Source organism: Phaseolus vulgaris, chromosome 2, assembly GCF_051622355.1.
Source record: "Phaseolus vulgaris cultivar YP4 chromosome 2, ASM5162235v1, whole genome shotgun sequence".
Taxonomy (NCBI): Eukaryota; Viridiplantae; Streptophyta; class Magnoliopsida; order Fabales; family Fabaceae; genus Phaseolus; species Phaseolus vulgaris.
In genome coordinates, this window is record NC_143499.1 from 46,110,954 (window position 1) to 46,128,622 (window position 17,669).

General features: G+C 28.6%; 2 protein-coding genes across 6 annotated transcripts; both read right to left on the bottom strand.

The window, feature by feature from the left end:
- Positions 1-5,530: 5,530 nt before the first annotated feature.
- Positions 5,531-10,588, bottom strand: LOC137812608 (RNA-binding S4 domain-containing protein). 4 transcript variants are annotated; one of them, XM_090299080.1, is made up of 11 exons: positions 10,369-10,588; positions 8,947-9,077; positions 8,672-8,781; positions 8,330-8,461; positions 8,167-8,240; positions 7,966-8,071; positions 7,301-7,369; positions 6,520-6,584; positions 6,347-6,445; positions 5,887-5,986; positions 5,531-5,817 (listed from the first exon to the last, which is right to left on the bottom strand). In XM_090299080.1, the coding sequence occupies exons 3-11, from the start codon at positions 8,672-8,674 to the stop codon at positions 5,806-5,808; spliced, it is 660 nt and encodes a 219-aa protein (XP_090155206.1). In that variant the 5' UTR covers positions 8,675-8,781; positions 8,947-9,077; positions 10,369-10,588; the 3' UTR covers positions 5,531-5,805. The 4 variants fall into 4 exon arrangements, with proteins under 4 accessions (XP_090155206.1, XP_090155205.1, XP_068470821.1 ...); XM_090299079.1 differs by having other exon boundaries at positions 5,531-5,809; positions 10,369-10,568; XM_068614720.2 differs by lacking the exon at positions 8,947-9,077 and having other exon boundaries at positions 5,531-5,809; positions 10,369-10,585.
- A 2,133-nt stretch (positions 10,589-12,721) lies between these two features.
- On the bottom strand, positions 12,722-15,609 carry LOC137812609 (UDP-glucose 4-epimerase). 2 transcript variants are annotated; one of them, XM_068614722.1, is made up of 9 exons: positions 15,229-15,609; positions 15,107-15,156; positions 14,879-15,014; positions 14,329-14,430; positions 13,890-14,117; positions 13,643-13,724; positions 13,427-13,509; positions 13,210-13,301; positions 12,722-13,016 (listed from the first exon to the last, which is right to left on the bottom strand). In XM_068614722.1, the coding sequence occupies exons 1-9, from the start codon at positions 15,421-15,423 to the stop codon at positions 12,932-12,934; spliced, it is 1,053 nt and encodes a 350-aa protein (XP_068470823.1). In that variant the 5' UTR covers positions 15,424-15,609; the 3' UTR covers positions 12,722-12,931. The 2 variants fall into 2 exon arrangements, with proteins under 2 accessions (XP_068470823.1, XP_090155207.1); XM_090299081.1 differs by lacking the exons at positions 14,879-15,014; positions 15,107-15,156; positions 15,229-15,609 and adding an exon at positions 14,696-14,757 and having other exon boundaries at positions 14,329-14,596.
- Positions 15,610-17,669: the final 2,060 nt, after the last annotated feature.

Below are 17,669 nucleotides of genomic sequence, written 5' to 3' on the forward strand. Positions count from 1 at the left end.
AGAAAATTGCAATGATGATGTGTTATATAGGATTAAAAGATATTACAGGTTATAGATTTTCACAGTGAAGATGATATTTTTTTTTCCTTTTGATTATTTTAATATTTTGTATTAATGATATATATTTAGAAATCTTGATATAAAGAGATAGTATTTTGTGATATAATAGTATGATAATGCAAATTTTATTTATATATTAAACTTCATATCATAGTAATTTAATAAGAGATAATACATTTATATATATATATATATATATATATATTTTGCTGCAATACCCATTTATACACACAAAACAAATACTCTTCTAGTCTTCTCTTATTGTTGTTTAAAAAATTAGTCTCTAAAGGGATTGTTGTTTAAAAAATTAGTCTGATGGCTCTATGTTTCACCTTCACAACTGCAGCATATGCCGCAAGGTTTCACATCACAACCCATTATTTTGTTAAGATCCAAGATTACAAATACTAATCATTAGATTTACTTACCACACTTTTTATAATGTATAATAAAATTTGAGTATAAATTTGTTAGAAAAGGTCATACTAATCACGTCATAAAAATTTATTAAACTATAATAGAATTTTACCACATGATAATAACAAAGAATACTGCAAAAAAATATGTTTTTAAATTTATAATAACCATATATTAAAACAAAATTTTGATAATATTTATTATTTTAAAAATTTAAAATTATATTTCTAAATTTTTATATAAACAAATTATAATTCTAATATTAAGAAAATCATATAAAAGATACATAATTTTACAACATTGCATAGACTGAAATTGATTAATTAATCAAAGTAGAAAGATTTCTTGATAATATGAGGTGTTGAAACTTTGGTGCAGTGCAGGATATATATATATATATATATATATATATATATATATATATATATATATATATATATTTGAGTCTCTCCGTATGTAGTGGATTATTAACAACGCAATATACTTGCTTCTTTTTTCTTTTATTCTACTTGCTTGAATTTTCTTCTATATTACTTTACTATTAAGATAACAATGAACTTAAATATTTATGACAAGATGACTGAAAGAAAAGGAGAGGAAAAAAATGGGAAGAAAGAATATACGTATGTTTGGTGAAGGTCACTATATATAATTATTTTTCTATAAGGTAGGCAAGAAAAATATCCTTGGTCAATAGTTTGCTACAATCATGCCTCAATTCACGTTTCAATGTGCCCTTCTTCATTAATTTATAAGTTCACTTAACCAACTTTAAACTTCAAAAATTTAACTAAAACTATTTTGGTATAAGAACTGATTTTTAGTTTATTTATAGAAGTTACTTCAACTATGTTTTAATTTATTAGCATAAATTATTTTTTATTATTTCGTTTACAATATTTTTTATCTGTTAGTTTTTACAATTTTTTAAAATAAATGATCTGGTCTTCAATCCATAAAGAAATCTATTGAACACTATCTTCTAGAATAATATTTTCAAGAATCACCAAATTCTCATGAGTGATTTTATGTGCCAATGACTTTGATGTTCAAATTAGTATTTATAGGTTTCATTCTCAACTAGACATTTTCAATACTTATACGTTTTGATTTAATATATTTTGTAGTTTTTTATTCATATTTTCAGAACTATTCTCTTATTATTGTTACTATAAATATTAGTTAAGGTATAAATATAACACTTCACATTTCACAACAATTTATATAATACTATTAGTTGTGTTTAATTTTTTTTTTCATTATTATGACATATAATAAATAACTAACAGAAAAAAAGTTTGTAAAAAAATATTACATGGATTTTTATACAAATAACATTCTCTTAATAATATTAAATAACATCTACATAATTCATTAGTTTGTCAAATAAATTCCCTGTAAGAAATTACACTCAAGATAATTAAAATATAAGAACTTATGTTTATATTAAAAATAAGAATTTAATTTATCTGCACTAGTATAATTTTTCTTATATAAAGATCTAATCTGAATTCACTTTATTCTTACATTGTTTTTTTTTTAGAAAAAAAAAAATCCTAATTAAGGCATTACTTTTTTAAAGAAGTTAATGACGTGACTGTATTGTTTCTAGATACATTATATACAAATATTTCATGGAGAAATACTTTCACAAATTTTACAATTTATATAATTAATGATATTTCACAAATTTTACAATTTATATAATTAATGATATTTCACAAATTTTACAATTTATATAATTAATAATATATTAACAATCATGCATCAAATACTGAAAAGAGAAACAACTTTATATTAAAATAAAAATAATTTTAAAATTATATTGATCAACCGTTGTATGTTATTTCAATTTGTAATTGTCAAAGTAAAATTTTATATAATTTATATTTTAGTTTGAAAAGTAATCATTCATACTTTCAAATACACCACTTTTTATTTTTATTTTATAATACATTAGGCTGACATTTCTCACATTTCATGGTATTGTTATATATAATTTGTTTTATCTTTATAATAACCTCTTTAGTTGTTTTAAAAACACTATACTAGTTGCATTTATGCCTTCTATTAACTCCTTAATTAGTTACAAAATATTATATTATGTATTGTTAAAATTGTTGTATATTAAAAAAACAGAGTATGTATAATTTAAAAAACTTTTAGGAGATATCAAAATAGTTTTATAACTATTTGAAATAAGAGTAACCTGAAACTAAAGAAAATAATATTTAAAAAAGTTACTATTATAAAGAAAAGCAATTAAAATTTTGCTTTTGAGAAGAGAAATATAGAAGATGAAAATAGAAAAATAAAATAAAAATAATAATAATAATAATTTAGTAGCATATAAGTTACAAATAATAAGAAAAAATATTTTAAAATAACGTAATTCGATTGATTAATAGAAGTGAGTAAATTTTTAAAAAATTATAAAAGACTGGTAAATCGTGTAAGAAAAATCTATTATTTCAATGTGAAGGAGTTGTGTTCCCGTTTAGATGAATTTAAAAAAAAAATAAGTACTTAAAAAACGATTTTAAATTTTTGTTAACTGTTTGAAAGCATGATTTCTAATTTTGTTTATTTCTTTTGTTTTTTTTTTGTTTTTTTTTCATTTTCTATTTTCTATTTTCTTTTGGTTTTTATTTTATTTTTGTGAAATAACAAAAAATATATTTAACTTTTTATTGTTATTTATTTTTAAAATTATATATTTAATTATTTGTAATTGAATATAATTTAGATAATTTATTATTATAATTTAAATAAATATTTAATTAGTTTAAGTAATTAATTAATTAATTTATTTTGAAATTGTGTATTAATTATCTGTAATTGAATATAATTTAGATAATTTATTATATTTAAATAAATATTAGTTAATTTAAGTAATTAATTAATTTTTTAATTATTTTATTTTTGAAGCAATAATTTAATAATAATATATTAAAATTGAAAACCAAAAAAAATAAAAAAAATGTGATACCAACCAGGTTCAGTTTTAAAATTTAAAAATTGTTTTTTGAAACACAACTTTTGATTTTAAAAAAATAAAACATGAAAACAAAAAGCGTGCTTCTAAACACAATTTCCTTAATTTAAAATTGCCCTTCCTCATATTATTTAAAAAAAAAATTATGAATGTAAAATACAAATCACATTCCTATCCGCCATCACCACATTCTAGTACTCTGCATTTTCTTTTCTGATTCTCCTCGAAACTGGGTCTGTTGTTTTTATATGATATATAATATTAATAAAATAATAAATATAAATATGTAGTTGTATTCAATTACGTAGCATGCTGAAACTGTTGAAATCAAATAACTAGTAAACGTCATCCTAAAACATCAGTAATGGAACTTGTGAATTTTCTGCAACGAAAGTTGGCTATATAAACACTTGCTACCATCATTACTTCAACACACAAATTAAAACACTCATCTTTCTCTTGTCAAAACGATTGAATACTGTTGCAATTCTGGAAGCTGTTCTGCAACTACTTTTTCCAAATTCTTCAAGGATAGGTGCCCCGATGCTTATAGTTATCCCAAAGATGACCAAACCAGCACCTTCACATGCAACGGTGGAACTAACTATAAGGTTGTCTTTTGCCCTTGAACCAAACTGCCATAACTACTCCTCCACTACATATATGTATGCACTCAAAATAAACAAAATAATTAAATAAGACGTTCGCACTTTGGTGTGCCCTTCTATAACTACATGTGCTTGGACTTCTACCCATGAAATCGATACTTTCCAATCCTTATATCTACTTTCTGTATAAATTTCTTTTGGAACTCCTCCTTCCAAACTATAACATTACAACTATTATATGTATCCTTGGGTGATGTCTCCACTAGACAATGACTCTATTCTGCATTCTATAGTAGTATTAAAAAAATATTAAATAAAAATAATAATTAATTGTTATATTAATTAAATTAAATTTTGTTTTAAAGGTTAAAATAATTATTAATATCTAATTTAATTTTTAATACTGATAAATAATTTATAAATTGATATTTAATTAACTATTTAGTTATTAATTATTTAAATTTTAAAATTAATAGTTAAAATCTTGATAACTGAATATACATCAATTTATAAACTATTTATTAATAATAAAAATTAATTTAAATATCAATATTTTTTAATTTTAATATAATATCTATTTTAATTAATATAATAATTAATTAATTTTTACTTTAAAATTGATTTTTAGTTAATAATTTTATTATAAACACTCCTCCTTAATGATCATTTTGTTATCAATCAAATCATGAGCGAACGTTAATCGATATCAGCTATATTCACGACGTAATATTTTATTAACGATATTTTCACAAAATCCCCAATGATCAGAAAAGAGAATTCTTGTTCGACTCTTTTGCCCATAACATAATTTATACTATTAATAATGGATTCTCTTTATAAACTACTTTTTATATACAATTCTTCCTATTTTACTTTTTCCTCTTTAGATTTTGTAACTATTTTTTAACTCAAATGGCTACTCACAATAAAAGTAATTATTTACAATAAAAAAAATTAATAATGTTTTTTATAATTTTAACATATTTTTTTTTTAACATATAATACTTTCTTCAGCATGGCAACCAGAATAAGTGGTAAGTGGTACGAAACCTCTAGATGGCCGAGAGAGCATGAGGAGCCCAATAATGAAGGTGCAATATAACTCTTTCTTCCTGCACCTCCATAGGTTCTTCTGCCATCCCATACAAAATGTGAAAATGCATTTTTATACTTCATATGTCACCCGCATAGAGTAACTTCTGGATTATGTAATCTGGACACGTATTTGAAAAAAGACTTCTGGATTACATAATCCTAAAGTTAAAAAAGACTTCCAGATTATGTAATCTAAAAGTTAATCATGCATATGAAAAAAAACATTCAGATTACCTGAAAGCTAATTACGAATTTGAAAAAAGACTTCCAAATTACATATTTTTGAAAATAAGAAAATTTATAAAGGTGAGAGAATAACATATGGAGGTGCAGGAAGAAAAAGTTGGGCAATATATATGTGAAATTTGGGAATTATGTAAATACTATCAAATACAAATCACAGTTGGCTTAAGGTGAACATCAATAGTCTTGAAATGGAAGAAACCACGATATTAGAAGATGAATGCTATACAACTTTTGCCTCTCTTCAGTTTTACTTACATGAGGCTAAAGAAAAGCTTCCCAGTTCCCACAAAATGTCTTCAGGACAGTTTAATTACCTTCTGAACTTCTACAAATAACGAATGAGCTCCACTGCAAACTTCCCTTTCTTTGTGGAGTTTATTTCTCCTATCTAAAAGGCTAATATCATATCATATATCCAAAGTCATTCAGATAATCCAGTAATTATTTTAAGTTTTGGAAAGTTACCTTTAATCTTCCCTTTCCACTAACTGATATAATATCTCCACTCTTGAGTGTGGTTCCTTTGGTAGTAACAGGGTTCCAGTTGACACGCACATCACCATTGCTACAACCATATGTACAACAAAGTTATCATATGTAAACAAGGTCTTGTCATCAACATGCAAAATGTTCATTTGCCACAATGTCCACATTTCATTAATATACACATAGGTTATATGCCAAAATAGCTACTGAAGTCCAAGCAGTTTTATGAGCAAGAAAATGAGTACATTTCTGGATATTGGCAACATTGAAAGAAAGGGGAAGAGTAAGCTATGCAACTGGTCTGGTTATAGCTAATCAAAAAATTCAGAGACATTCAATGTATGCATAATTTTTGCAATGTTCATAAGTGTATTGTAGGCAATCAGCAATTTACAGTTAATTGACGGATGAGATATTACATAAGTCAGAGATTACCAACCTGATCATGTTAACTAGTTTTGAACGTGAAATCTTAAATCCAGCGCTAGCAAGAGCATCAACTCTTAGCGATGCTTCTATAGTTTTGAATGATTTTGTTCTGCACACTACACAAAATCAGTAAAGTCTAACTGGAAAATGTTATGTGAAGTTGAGCCCAGTTCAATACTGCACCTTGGTGGTTCATAATCAAGAGAAATCAATGGTATCTTGGTGCAAGTTACAGGAACATTACGAACCTGAGAAACAAGAAAGCAGTTGGAATATAAATAGTAATAATAATGCAATACAGACACTGCTAAAAAAGAAGATGCCTAAACTATCCATAACACCATAACATAGGTAACTGAATTCCATTAATAAAAAATTTACCTGCAATATTCACTTCCAGAGCCAGTTATAGGATTTTATTTTTATTCTTAATTTTCAGAACCAAAAGACAAGCTGTAACTCGCATGATCACACAAGAAGAACAGAACTTGCATTTGCTACCATACCTACATGTGCCGAATTCGTTAACATTTGTGCCAAATACTCCTTGCTATTTAAGACTTCTCTAATATCTTGTTAGTTTATTATTTCTAAATTGTATTGGATTAGATCCTAAAAGAAAAAGAAACATAAAAAAATTGGCCCTGAAACACACCAAAACATTTGAACTTATTTGTTAGCCTATAAATTTTTGGAATGGACATTTTATTCTTATAAGTGAACTTAAGCAATATTATCTATATGAATATAAAGATTTCTATATTCTTTTATATTTTAATATTCTCCATACTAGAACCATAGATTTTTAAAATTATTGTACCTCAGTAATTTGGAAACAACGTTCATATCCACATCAATGGCACTCAAATATTTACTATTACAATCACAACTATTTCTTGTTCTGATAATTAGATATTTATCTAGAAAAGTAAATTGCAGAGAGCATTATGTGTAATAATATTACCTTAACCAAGGTTGACATGAGAAATTCAACCAGTTCTGGCACAACAATTATCTGTGCACCCTGTTCTCCCTGGATAACAAAGGTAAACAAAGTCTAAGTTTCCTAAAATATGTGTGGGCTGCTGTACATGCACACTAGATTCAAACAGAACAAAATGGTAAAATAAAACTAAGAACGAATGCAAATAAGGAAAAGTAATCCAGGTCATGTTTATAAACTTAACTTGCAATCTAGTAGCCAGTAAAATTAAATAGAACTACAGAGGTCACATTTGTTAGTATTGTTTTCTTTACAGATTTGACTAATTTTTCTTTTTTACACATGATTTGATTCATTGTAAGAATAATCTTTCTATTAAATGCACTTCGTTGATCTAATTAGAAAGATAATAGAAATATTGACTCATCAAACAACAAAGAGAAGTCATTAACTTTAGAGATCAAAGCAGCATTAGACAAAAGTCTTTTAGCATGTAGAGGCCAATAGAAGACAAGGAAATTAGAGCAAAATCAGCAAATTGAAAAACCCATACGATGAAAATGTCATGTAACAAATTGCAGATTATGATGTACAAGTCCATCAGAAGCTAATAATTAGCACTCAATTGTGGACATAGCAAATTTTTAAACAGAACCTTCCTGAAATAAATCTAATAAAAGAAATACCTGCAATATAATATCCCCAAGTTTCTCCCTGACAATTCCTGTTCCAAGGATTGAGCCAAGGAAGTCACCATGTGAGCAAGGTTCAAACTGGAAGTTCCCTTTAATGCTGAAAAAAGTAATTTTATGTAAATATTAGCAAACATTTTTAGAAACATCAATAATGGATCTAGTGAGTTTGGCAATGAAATTAGAAGATTTAACCTTAATGCTGAAATAACATCTGGATCACTAGTCAGTTCTTCTGGATGTCCAACAGAAATCCGACAACGTTCAGCCTAGAGAGAATACAAGTTTTATGTCAACACACAAATTCAGATAATTTTAGTATCGAAGGACTGAAAAGCATTTATCTGGATATTTTTACCTGAGGGTAACCTCCTTGAGAAATTGCTTTCACATCTGCTAATTTTTCCAAAACTAGCATAGATTCCTTTAGCACCGGAGGGGTTAGAAAATCTGTATGGAGAGTCTCCCGCTTCAATGATGCCCGTCTAGCCTACAACAAATGGACAACAACCATGCCAGGGATTAAATAATGATGTATGGGGTAGGATTTTAAGACATGCAATGGTCCAAGGGCATCTATTTTTGACAGAGAATCAACATCAAACTTCCATGCAGATAAAAAGGAGTAGCAAAGATTCAAAGTCGTTGTGTGAGGTATTGATGTTTATGGACTAGAGACCTAGGGAAAACAAGAAAGTACCATCTCAAGAATATGTTTTACTTCTTTTGTTACATTTCTTTCTCCTACTCCCTTGACTAACACGTCAACTTCTCCATTTGAAGCTTGTACTGCCTGGCTTACACCTGAAGCTGCACTTCAAAAAAACATTAAAAATGGAAACTTGATCATGATTGAGAATCCAAGTAATACATACTTTACAAAACCAGCAGCTCAAAAGCGGCAAAAGAAATCATGATTACTTCTTTGTTATCACCCGTTACACCTCTTTTCTAAGCACTAATCAATAATAATACCTTAAAATTGGTAAGCATAAGCCTTTCCCATGTAATCAATAGTCAATATTTTGTGAGCACACAAGGCCTATTTTTCCGAGATCAACACGCCTACCAATATGTTGGCACTCTTCAGTCTTCACCAAACCAACCTACATTACAATGTGTTTTCTCATCACCTAGAACAAGCCTGCCTTTAAAAGCCAATGAAGTCATATATGTTACCACTCTTTTCTTGAAATCTTTTACCACTCATCACCTGGTCAAGCCAGATCAAAACCATCAACTTTCATCCAAGTACATATTCCCCAGACTGCCAAAAAACATCACAGCCAAAGCTGTATTACATTATAGGAAGTCGGTTGGGGCTAAAACTTGGCTTTTACGTTTTAGGTCACTTCTTGAAAACATTGATCACAGCAATAGTTGATTTGGTTAATTGACCCATCAAGCACTTTAATCAATATTATTCTATGAGTTTCACCTATAACACATGAGTCTCAACAAAAACACACTTGATAATGTTTCTCTTAGTACCTGTTCCAGACCCACACCTCGGAATTCAGAAAGCAGAAAATAGAAGTAAACACTGATATTCTGTATTATTTGCAAATTAAAGGATAACAAATCCTACTACCTAGTGCTAGCTCCTCTAGAGCAACTAGAGAGGTTCCCCTTGTCTCCATGAGAAAAAAAACTCCGCCATAAAAAACTAACAGAAAATATTACTCTCTCCTCTAACTGCCCTTCCCACTAGTCATACCTACCACCTCAGCCATTGGTTCTTCTTTCTCACACTCACACATACTCTTCCCCATTCTGGCTTGCTCCCTTCATGGGCTAGTGGTTCACGAAAACTTACTCTTTGGGTCTCATCAGTACCAAAGCCCGTTCACTATAGCAGGTGTGTACATGTGTATCGAATTCAACATGATCAGTGCAACAAGAGGGAACACCCTTGCCAAATTACAAAAGGCATGCATATAAAATTCATGAAACCCCTTTGTCCATTCAGTTATGTAAATTCATATCCGCATTGAGTTACAAACATAATGCACCTCAAAATTAAAACAACAGGTAATGAAGGTAAGTATAAGATTATGAGGTTTACCAATTGCAGACACAATTAATGGGAGTTAGTATATGTCCTGAATTATTGAATACAAAATTCCTGTGTCTTATTGTTTGAATTTGGTATTTCAAACATTCAGACAGGACAGTTACTAACTTCCTATTGTGGCTGAAATTGATAAATCTCATCCTCTTATCTTTATCTTCTTTAACGGGTATTTTGACACACCCACAATTTCTTTTATGAAAAAGATTGCAGCTTTTAAGAGAATAAAACATAATGGGCATGTGAAGGCGAAACAGCATCAATTTAAATATTGGTAGCATCAATAAATAAAGGAAAATTCAAAATCGGAAGAAGTAAGTATAGACCTGAAGAAGTAGAAACGGATAGAATCTGAGAGGAAAGTTTCCTTTGGAAAGAGAAGGTGGCATTGGTGTTGAAGATATGAGAATGAGATATTGCAAAAGCCTGAGCTGCTCTTCTTAGAATACATGCAGTTCCAAAGCTTGTGGCAGCAGCCATGGTGGTTCCACCTTTGTTGGGATTACCTTCAACTCAAAAACACCACAACATTACGAGTTATGTTGTGACTCTTCTATTTATTATTATTAGCGGAAACTCATCAGTTATGAGTTTTAACATATAATTTTAATAATTAAATTAAAATATATTAAATAAATTTAAATTTATAAACATAATTATATTAAAGTAATTACCATCTGTTTCATTCTCAATATATTATGTTATTTTTTAACTTCTTCGCCTCTACTTATTGTACAAAAATAAAAAATAGAATAAAAGAAATAAAAATGAGGTTGTAAAAGCTTTTGTTCGAGGAATTTGAGCCAGAACCATAAATAGCTGGTGCAATGAATTTGTATTTTACAATTCATAATTAACCTTTTCTGCATGTGTCTTTTATTTCAAAATCATTTATGAATTCTAATTTTCATAACGCAAATTACCCTTATTTTGGAATGCATTTTCTATAATATTAAAAATAAATTATACATAGAAATGTTTCTAAAATATATATTCCAAAAGATTCCTTTTAGAATTCGATTTTTGGAGATTATTTATTTGTCTTTGCATTTCAAACTTGTATTGAATATTCATTCTTACTTCAATCACATAACACAACCTTCCAATCACAATTTTGACTTCCAATACAACTTGCCAAACTAAATCTTACCTCCACCTCCATTGAAATCAACTATTCCCAAAAACCAAGAATCAAAATTGCAAAAGTATTTTAAAAAATTATATAATACAAATACCAAAATATATAATGCAAGCAGTAAAAGCTTTTGTAATAAATCCTTATCTATAGTCTAGTCAGTCCTTAGCCCTTCAAGTATATGAACTCATTATCGTCTCCAAGAAAATTGAGGCAGCCCAAATTTACATGCCATTTAAAAAATACATTGAATCTTTGGATCAAGATACTACAATTGATGTGCTTTCTTTAAAAAAGAAGTGAGTGGCAGGTTTAGAGATAACCACTTTTTTAGTTTCATAGCATTTAATTTAAATATAACATCAAAAACAGATATACTCCAATTGAATTCAACTAGGTTATATAATCAAGCTACTTATCTTTTATTTTTCGATGCTAATTTTAATTCAAATATTATATTTACACCATTTTATTTTCATTCTTATGTGATGATAATTTATTTATTATTAATTGATCAATTAATTACAGATAAATGAGTATGCGGATTAGTCTGCCTAACAAAAAACAAGCTAGTCTGCAATTCTTGTGTAACGGTCCAGCCCAACTCTTTTTCTTAACAATTGCTTTTGGGCAATTGCTTCCTGCACCCAATTTGAGTTGGGTGGAAAAGACGAAAATGTTCTTAATTATTATTTTTTGTATTGTGGATTTTCTTATTCTTTGCCCTTTTGATTTTTTTTTCTGAATTTTTCCCGAACACAAAAAACTCTTCCAAATCTACTTTCTCAAAAAGCATTATTTTTTGGATTTTCATTTCCAAGTATTTTCATAATTTTAAAATGACAATTTCTCCCTCCACCATATCAATTTCAGCATGCACCCAATCAGTTCTAGAAAATGATAAAAATACCCCTCCTAAATGACAAAAATAACCTTACACAAAAATGGGAAAAATTATTTTTGAAACTTTCATCTGAAATATTTAGGATTTCAATTTTCGGAACATATTTTTGAATTCTGAATTTTTTTATCCAGAATGTATTTTTAGTTTTGTGTTCAGAATTTTTTTTCCAGCATGTATTTTTATATTTCTCAATTATAATTATTATTTTGGATTTTTTAATTTGAAATAAGGGTAGTTTTGGAAATTTAAAAAATTGATATGGTGGAGGTTAAAATTGATATGGTGCGGGAGGATAGTTTTGGAAATTTAAAAAATTGATATGGTGGAGGTTAAAATTGATATGGTGCAGGAAGAATTTGCCTTTTAAAATTGTGTTGGGTACAGATTCACAAATATTGAATGTAGGAAGAATTTGCCTTAGCCCAAATTATGTCAAAAGTCACAAAAGTGACCCAATAAGAAAAATAATATTAATAAAATTTAATTTAATTTACTTTTAGAAAGCCATAATTTAAAACATTTATTTTTATTTCCAATATTTTGGACTAATAGTTTAATCAATTTCCGTATTTTTATGCATTCAACATTTAAGATTCCATTTGAATCCTAACTTCTAAAGAGGATGGCCAACTGGAGAAACTTTTACCAATATCAAAAGGAATTGCTAATCTTATTAGGAATACTGGTTAAATACAAGTAGATTTTACTTATTGAAATGCTGCCAAATTTTTATTCTCAGGGATTATACATTGGACTGCCTAAACAAATAAACCAACATAGTATTAGGTAGAGCGATGCCTATTTGTGAGGAAAACATTCATTGATGTGCAGTAATATTTCTCAAGATAATTCAAGGCTTCCCCGTGTAACCCCAGGGATTGTTCTTTGCCCAATTCCACTGGTCCCTGCACATCTCCTCCACACCATATTTTGCCCTGAAGGAACAGCCAAATTAATATTAACAAACAAAAAAACATAGTTACAAGATTTGTCAAATATACAGGTTTAATGAAGCTTAGTATGCTGGTTTTTGAATTTTGAGAATCTAGATTTTTCAGTCAACAAAATCTGCTTGTCAAAAACTCAAACGATTACCATTTTAACCATGCAAAGGATTAAAGTACTTACTTCCAACCAAGCTCTGTCTCAGCTCTCTGTGTAGATGCATAAACCTCCGTAGCATCTCCTGGTCTTCTTGGACATAATTTTACTGGAATTTTCTGAAAATTTCATATCCCACGGAAAAAATATTTAGTTGCGAAAAGCGATTGATTTACATGATATAAAATTTTACCATTCTTACACCATTCAATAACTCATTCCTTGAGGAAGATGCATAATTTACCTTGCCAGAAGCCTTTTCAAATGCTGCAACCATTTCAAGCACAGATGTTCCACGACCGGTTCCCAGGTTGTAAGCAGTACAACCTGAACAAAAATATATCACATTTTACTTTAGCATAGTGAAAAAAAAAATCAACCGATAAATATCATAAGGCTAATACAATGACACACAAATTTGTCCATGTAGATCTACCAGGGAAGAAAAACAACAATTCACCTATGTTATCCGATGTGAAGAGCTTTCTCAAGGCAGCAATGTGACCATCTGCTAAGTCCATCACATGGATATAGTCCCGGATCTTATTTTGAATAAGGGGAAGGAAAGGAGGATTAGAATTTTGCACGGGTAAAAAAATATGTTTATACTGTTATTTACTTTGTCCAACATGCACACTTTTTTCCCTAATGCCCTGTCCTATTATATGATGTAAAAATAAACAAATAAATAGGTGTATTGTACGAACCGCAGAGCCATCCCTGGTTGGATAATCATGACCGTATACATTGAGTTCAGGCAACCTTTCAACAGCTACTTGCTGAATGTAAGGCATGAGATTATTTGGGATGCCCTTGGGATCTTCACCGAGTTTACCACTTTCATGAGCCCCAACTGGATTGAAGTATCTCAGTAATATGATCTTCCATTCTGGCTCGGCTTTCTGAATATCTCGGGCAATTTCTTCAAGGAAAAGCTTCAATGAAATGAAGTTAGAGTAAACAGAGTTAAAATCAGTTTTTGAAAATGCCAGCTTATTCCGAAAAACAGTTCAATTCATCCTATCTTTTTATTTCCTTTTCCTTTAAATACTTATATTATTGATACTTAGAACCACAGGCTGCCAACAAAAAAAGGGAAAAAAAAAAGCAAAAGTGAAAGACAACTCAGAACAAAGTGAAGGTTACCTTGGTCCGTCCATATGGATTCATAGCATGCAACTTGAAATCCTCCTCACACGGTATCTTTTCAGGTTGGCCATAAACGGTTGCAGAAGATGAAAAAACCATCTGTGCAGAAACATGATCATGTTAAGTAATATTCTACACCATCACAAGAGAAAAAAGTTAAAGGCAAGAATCTGATTCTGCTTCCTTGTTTGGAACATAACGTAAAGCATAAAAAATCCTCCCACGAACGACTTGAAAGTTAAAGACAATTATGGACCAAGAAACCCTTCAAAAATAAATAAAAAATAAGTTTCTACATAAAATAAATTAGTTTATAGATAAACAATACTTGAGAAAAACTAGCTTAGGAAGAAACTCATCTAACTTTTTCTTTTATTTTCCTTTCGTGGAAGTTTCAAGGCATATCTTTTGCCGAAAGAAACCTGTATAGACTATATGTACATGTTAAAAAATATTGTTAATTCAAATATTGAATTCAATCAAACATGTCATTTTCATGATAAATAGTGACAGCAGAGTTAAAATCAGAAATGGGTGAGGTGAGAACCTTTTTACAGTTATACTTGGCCATAACTTCGTAGAGATTGATGGTGCCGACCAAATTGAAATCAAAGTAGCGACGCGGCTTCGCCACGCTTTCCGCAACCGCCTTGAGGCCAGCGAAGTGGATAACGGCATCGAATCTGTTTCAGTATATGATCTCATTAACTGAAACACTAACAAAACGTAACAAAAACTATAACAGGAAAACGAGAAGACGCAACATAGAGCTTACGTGGTCCTGGAGAAGAGTTTCTCCAAGTCGTCCCTGTTTCTGAGATCGCCCTGCGAGAAGAAGAGGTGAATTTGCAGTATGGAAAGTTAGAGAGTGAAATGAAAGAGGAAGAGAGTGCAGACCTTGGTGAATTCGAGGTTCTGAGAAAGATGAGGGCCCACCACCTGGCGTACCCGGTCGACCGCTTCCATGACGGAGTTGTCGAAATTGTCGATTATTGAAACAGCGAAGCCTCCTTTGAGGAGCTGCACGACGGTGTGGGTGCCTATGAAACCGGCACCACCGGTGACCAGAATCTTTTGGGAGGGGGAAACCATTTTGGAGAGCGCGAGAAGAAGGAGATAATGGAGAGTGAGAGCGAGAACGAGAATGAGAATGAGAGAAATGGGAGGTGCGGTGAGAATTTATGGAGCGAGTGAGAGAAAAGATGAAACGAGATATGGAATGTTTAGTTTTTTTTCCTTTCCCTTTCTTTCTAATCCGTTTCGATTTGTTCCTTTGGCGCCTTTCTCTTTTTTTATTAATTAATTAATTAACTCATTATTAGCTAATAATCATTATTATTATTAGAGTTCTGTTATTGTTTTGTTTGGTTTCGCGCGTGGGACCCACGCGGATCTGCGTTGGCTGGGCACGCACGTGACCTCATGCGCGTGGGGTTATCACCCAACCTTTCTAGTTTCGATATACTTAGTCGTCTCATCCTCATCTCCTCACTCTTCTTTTCGGGTAATATCACGGTTTATTTGTAAGATTCGTTATTGGTTGTGTTATACATGTGTTTATTATTTAATTAATACAATCTTAATTTTTTTAATTCGTTATTAATTTTGGTCAAAACATATAATTAATTATTCACCAGTCTATTATAAATCTGCCTTTAACAAAAACTTGTCATTACTATTATTTTTATAATAAGAACTTAATTCATGTTTCTAAGGTTGATCATTAATTTTGTCAAAATAATTAATAATTCATTTTAGTAAAACATAATTGGGTATTAAATTTTTCAAAAATAATTATTTATTAACTTTGTTAAAAAATAATTGTTTATTAATTAGTCTGTTACATATTTTTTTTTATTCAGCAATCATTAGAATAAAAACGTAATCTAATTTTGATAGTATATTATGAAAAATTGATATGCATTATAATTGACAGTGTGAGTTGAGTGTAATTGATATTGAGTTATTTTTTTTAGGCTTACACGTGGTTGTGTTCTCTGTTAGCTTTATAAGTATGGGTTCTAGGTGCTAGGGGTTCCGTATTCCAGTTTTTTTTTATTAAAAAATAATTTAAATTCAATATAAAAATAAAACTTGGTTTGATTTTTTTTTCACTCTTTAATTTAGATCAGATTTTACTGGTTTCCTTAATATAAAAATATAAAACACTTGTTGAATAAAAATATTTCTTGTTATTTTTTTATAACTATTATCATATTTATTTTTTCAACTTACTCGTATATTAATAAATAAATTATATATTCTTATAGTTAAAAGTTATTATATAAATTTGTTACTATGTTTTCTATTCTAATATATTTAAAAATGTAATATTAATATAACTATAAATATTCTACAAACATAATTTTTTATAGTTATTAGTTTTTAATTAATTTAAAATATATATTTTAATACAATAGTCAAATTTATTCGGTTCTTACTTTTTGAATTGAAAAAGTAATCAAATAGATCAGTTGAAAATAAAATATATATATATATATATATATATATATATATATATATATATATATATTTAACAAAGTCATTATTTTAAAATATTATAATTTAATTTAAACTCTAAACCCTAAACTAATACGATCTAGAATAATCAAATAAGTTTATTATATCAATATCATTATCAATGTAAAAATGCTGAAAAAATTACCAATGTAAAAAATTTCACATGGAATGATGTGTTTAAATTATAATATTTAAGTTACTTCAAACTTCAATGTATATTTCGTGAGATTAAGTTATATTTAAAATATATTTTTTAAATAAAAAGATAAAAAAAAATATGAAAAAATATTTCATTACATAAAATTAATATATTTATATTAAACTATCAAAATTGATCAATATATCGAATCAATTAATTTCTTCAAATATTTATTAATTTATAAAATGTAACATCACATCTAACTAATATACAAATACTCATAAAATATTTTGATTTTATCCAATATAGACTCCACGTAACTAATTATGCTTTTAAAGCAATTAGAACATTTACACCCATAAACATGCACACAAAAGAGAAGTTGTTAAATTTTTTGTGCCTACAATCCTATCTACTCATGTACCAATTACAATCATGCTAGTCTCATAAAATAACTAGAGAAAATAGTAAGCTACTAATACATTTGACTATAATCAAAACATATTTTATTGTCTAAATCATTACTTTAACTACATATAACATATATAGATAAGTATAAAATAAATATACAATAGAAAATTCAAATAATATCTTAAAAAATAATCATATCAAGAATGTTTTATTTCATACTAACATTTAACTCGTTTTAAGCACCTCATGTATACAAATCTCGAATTCA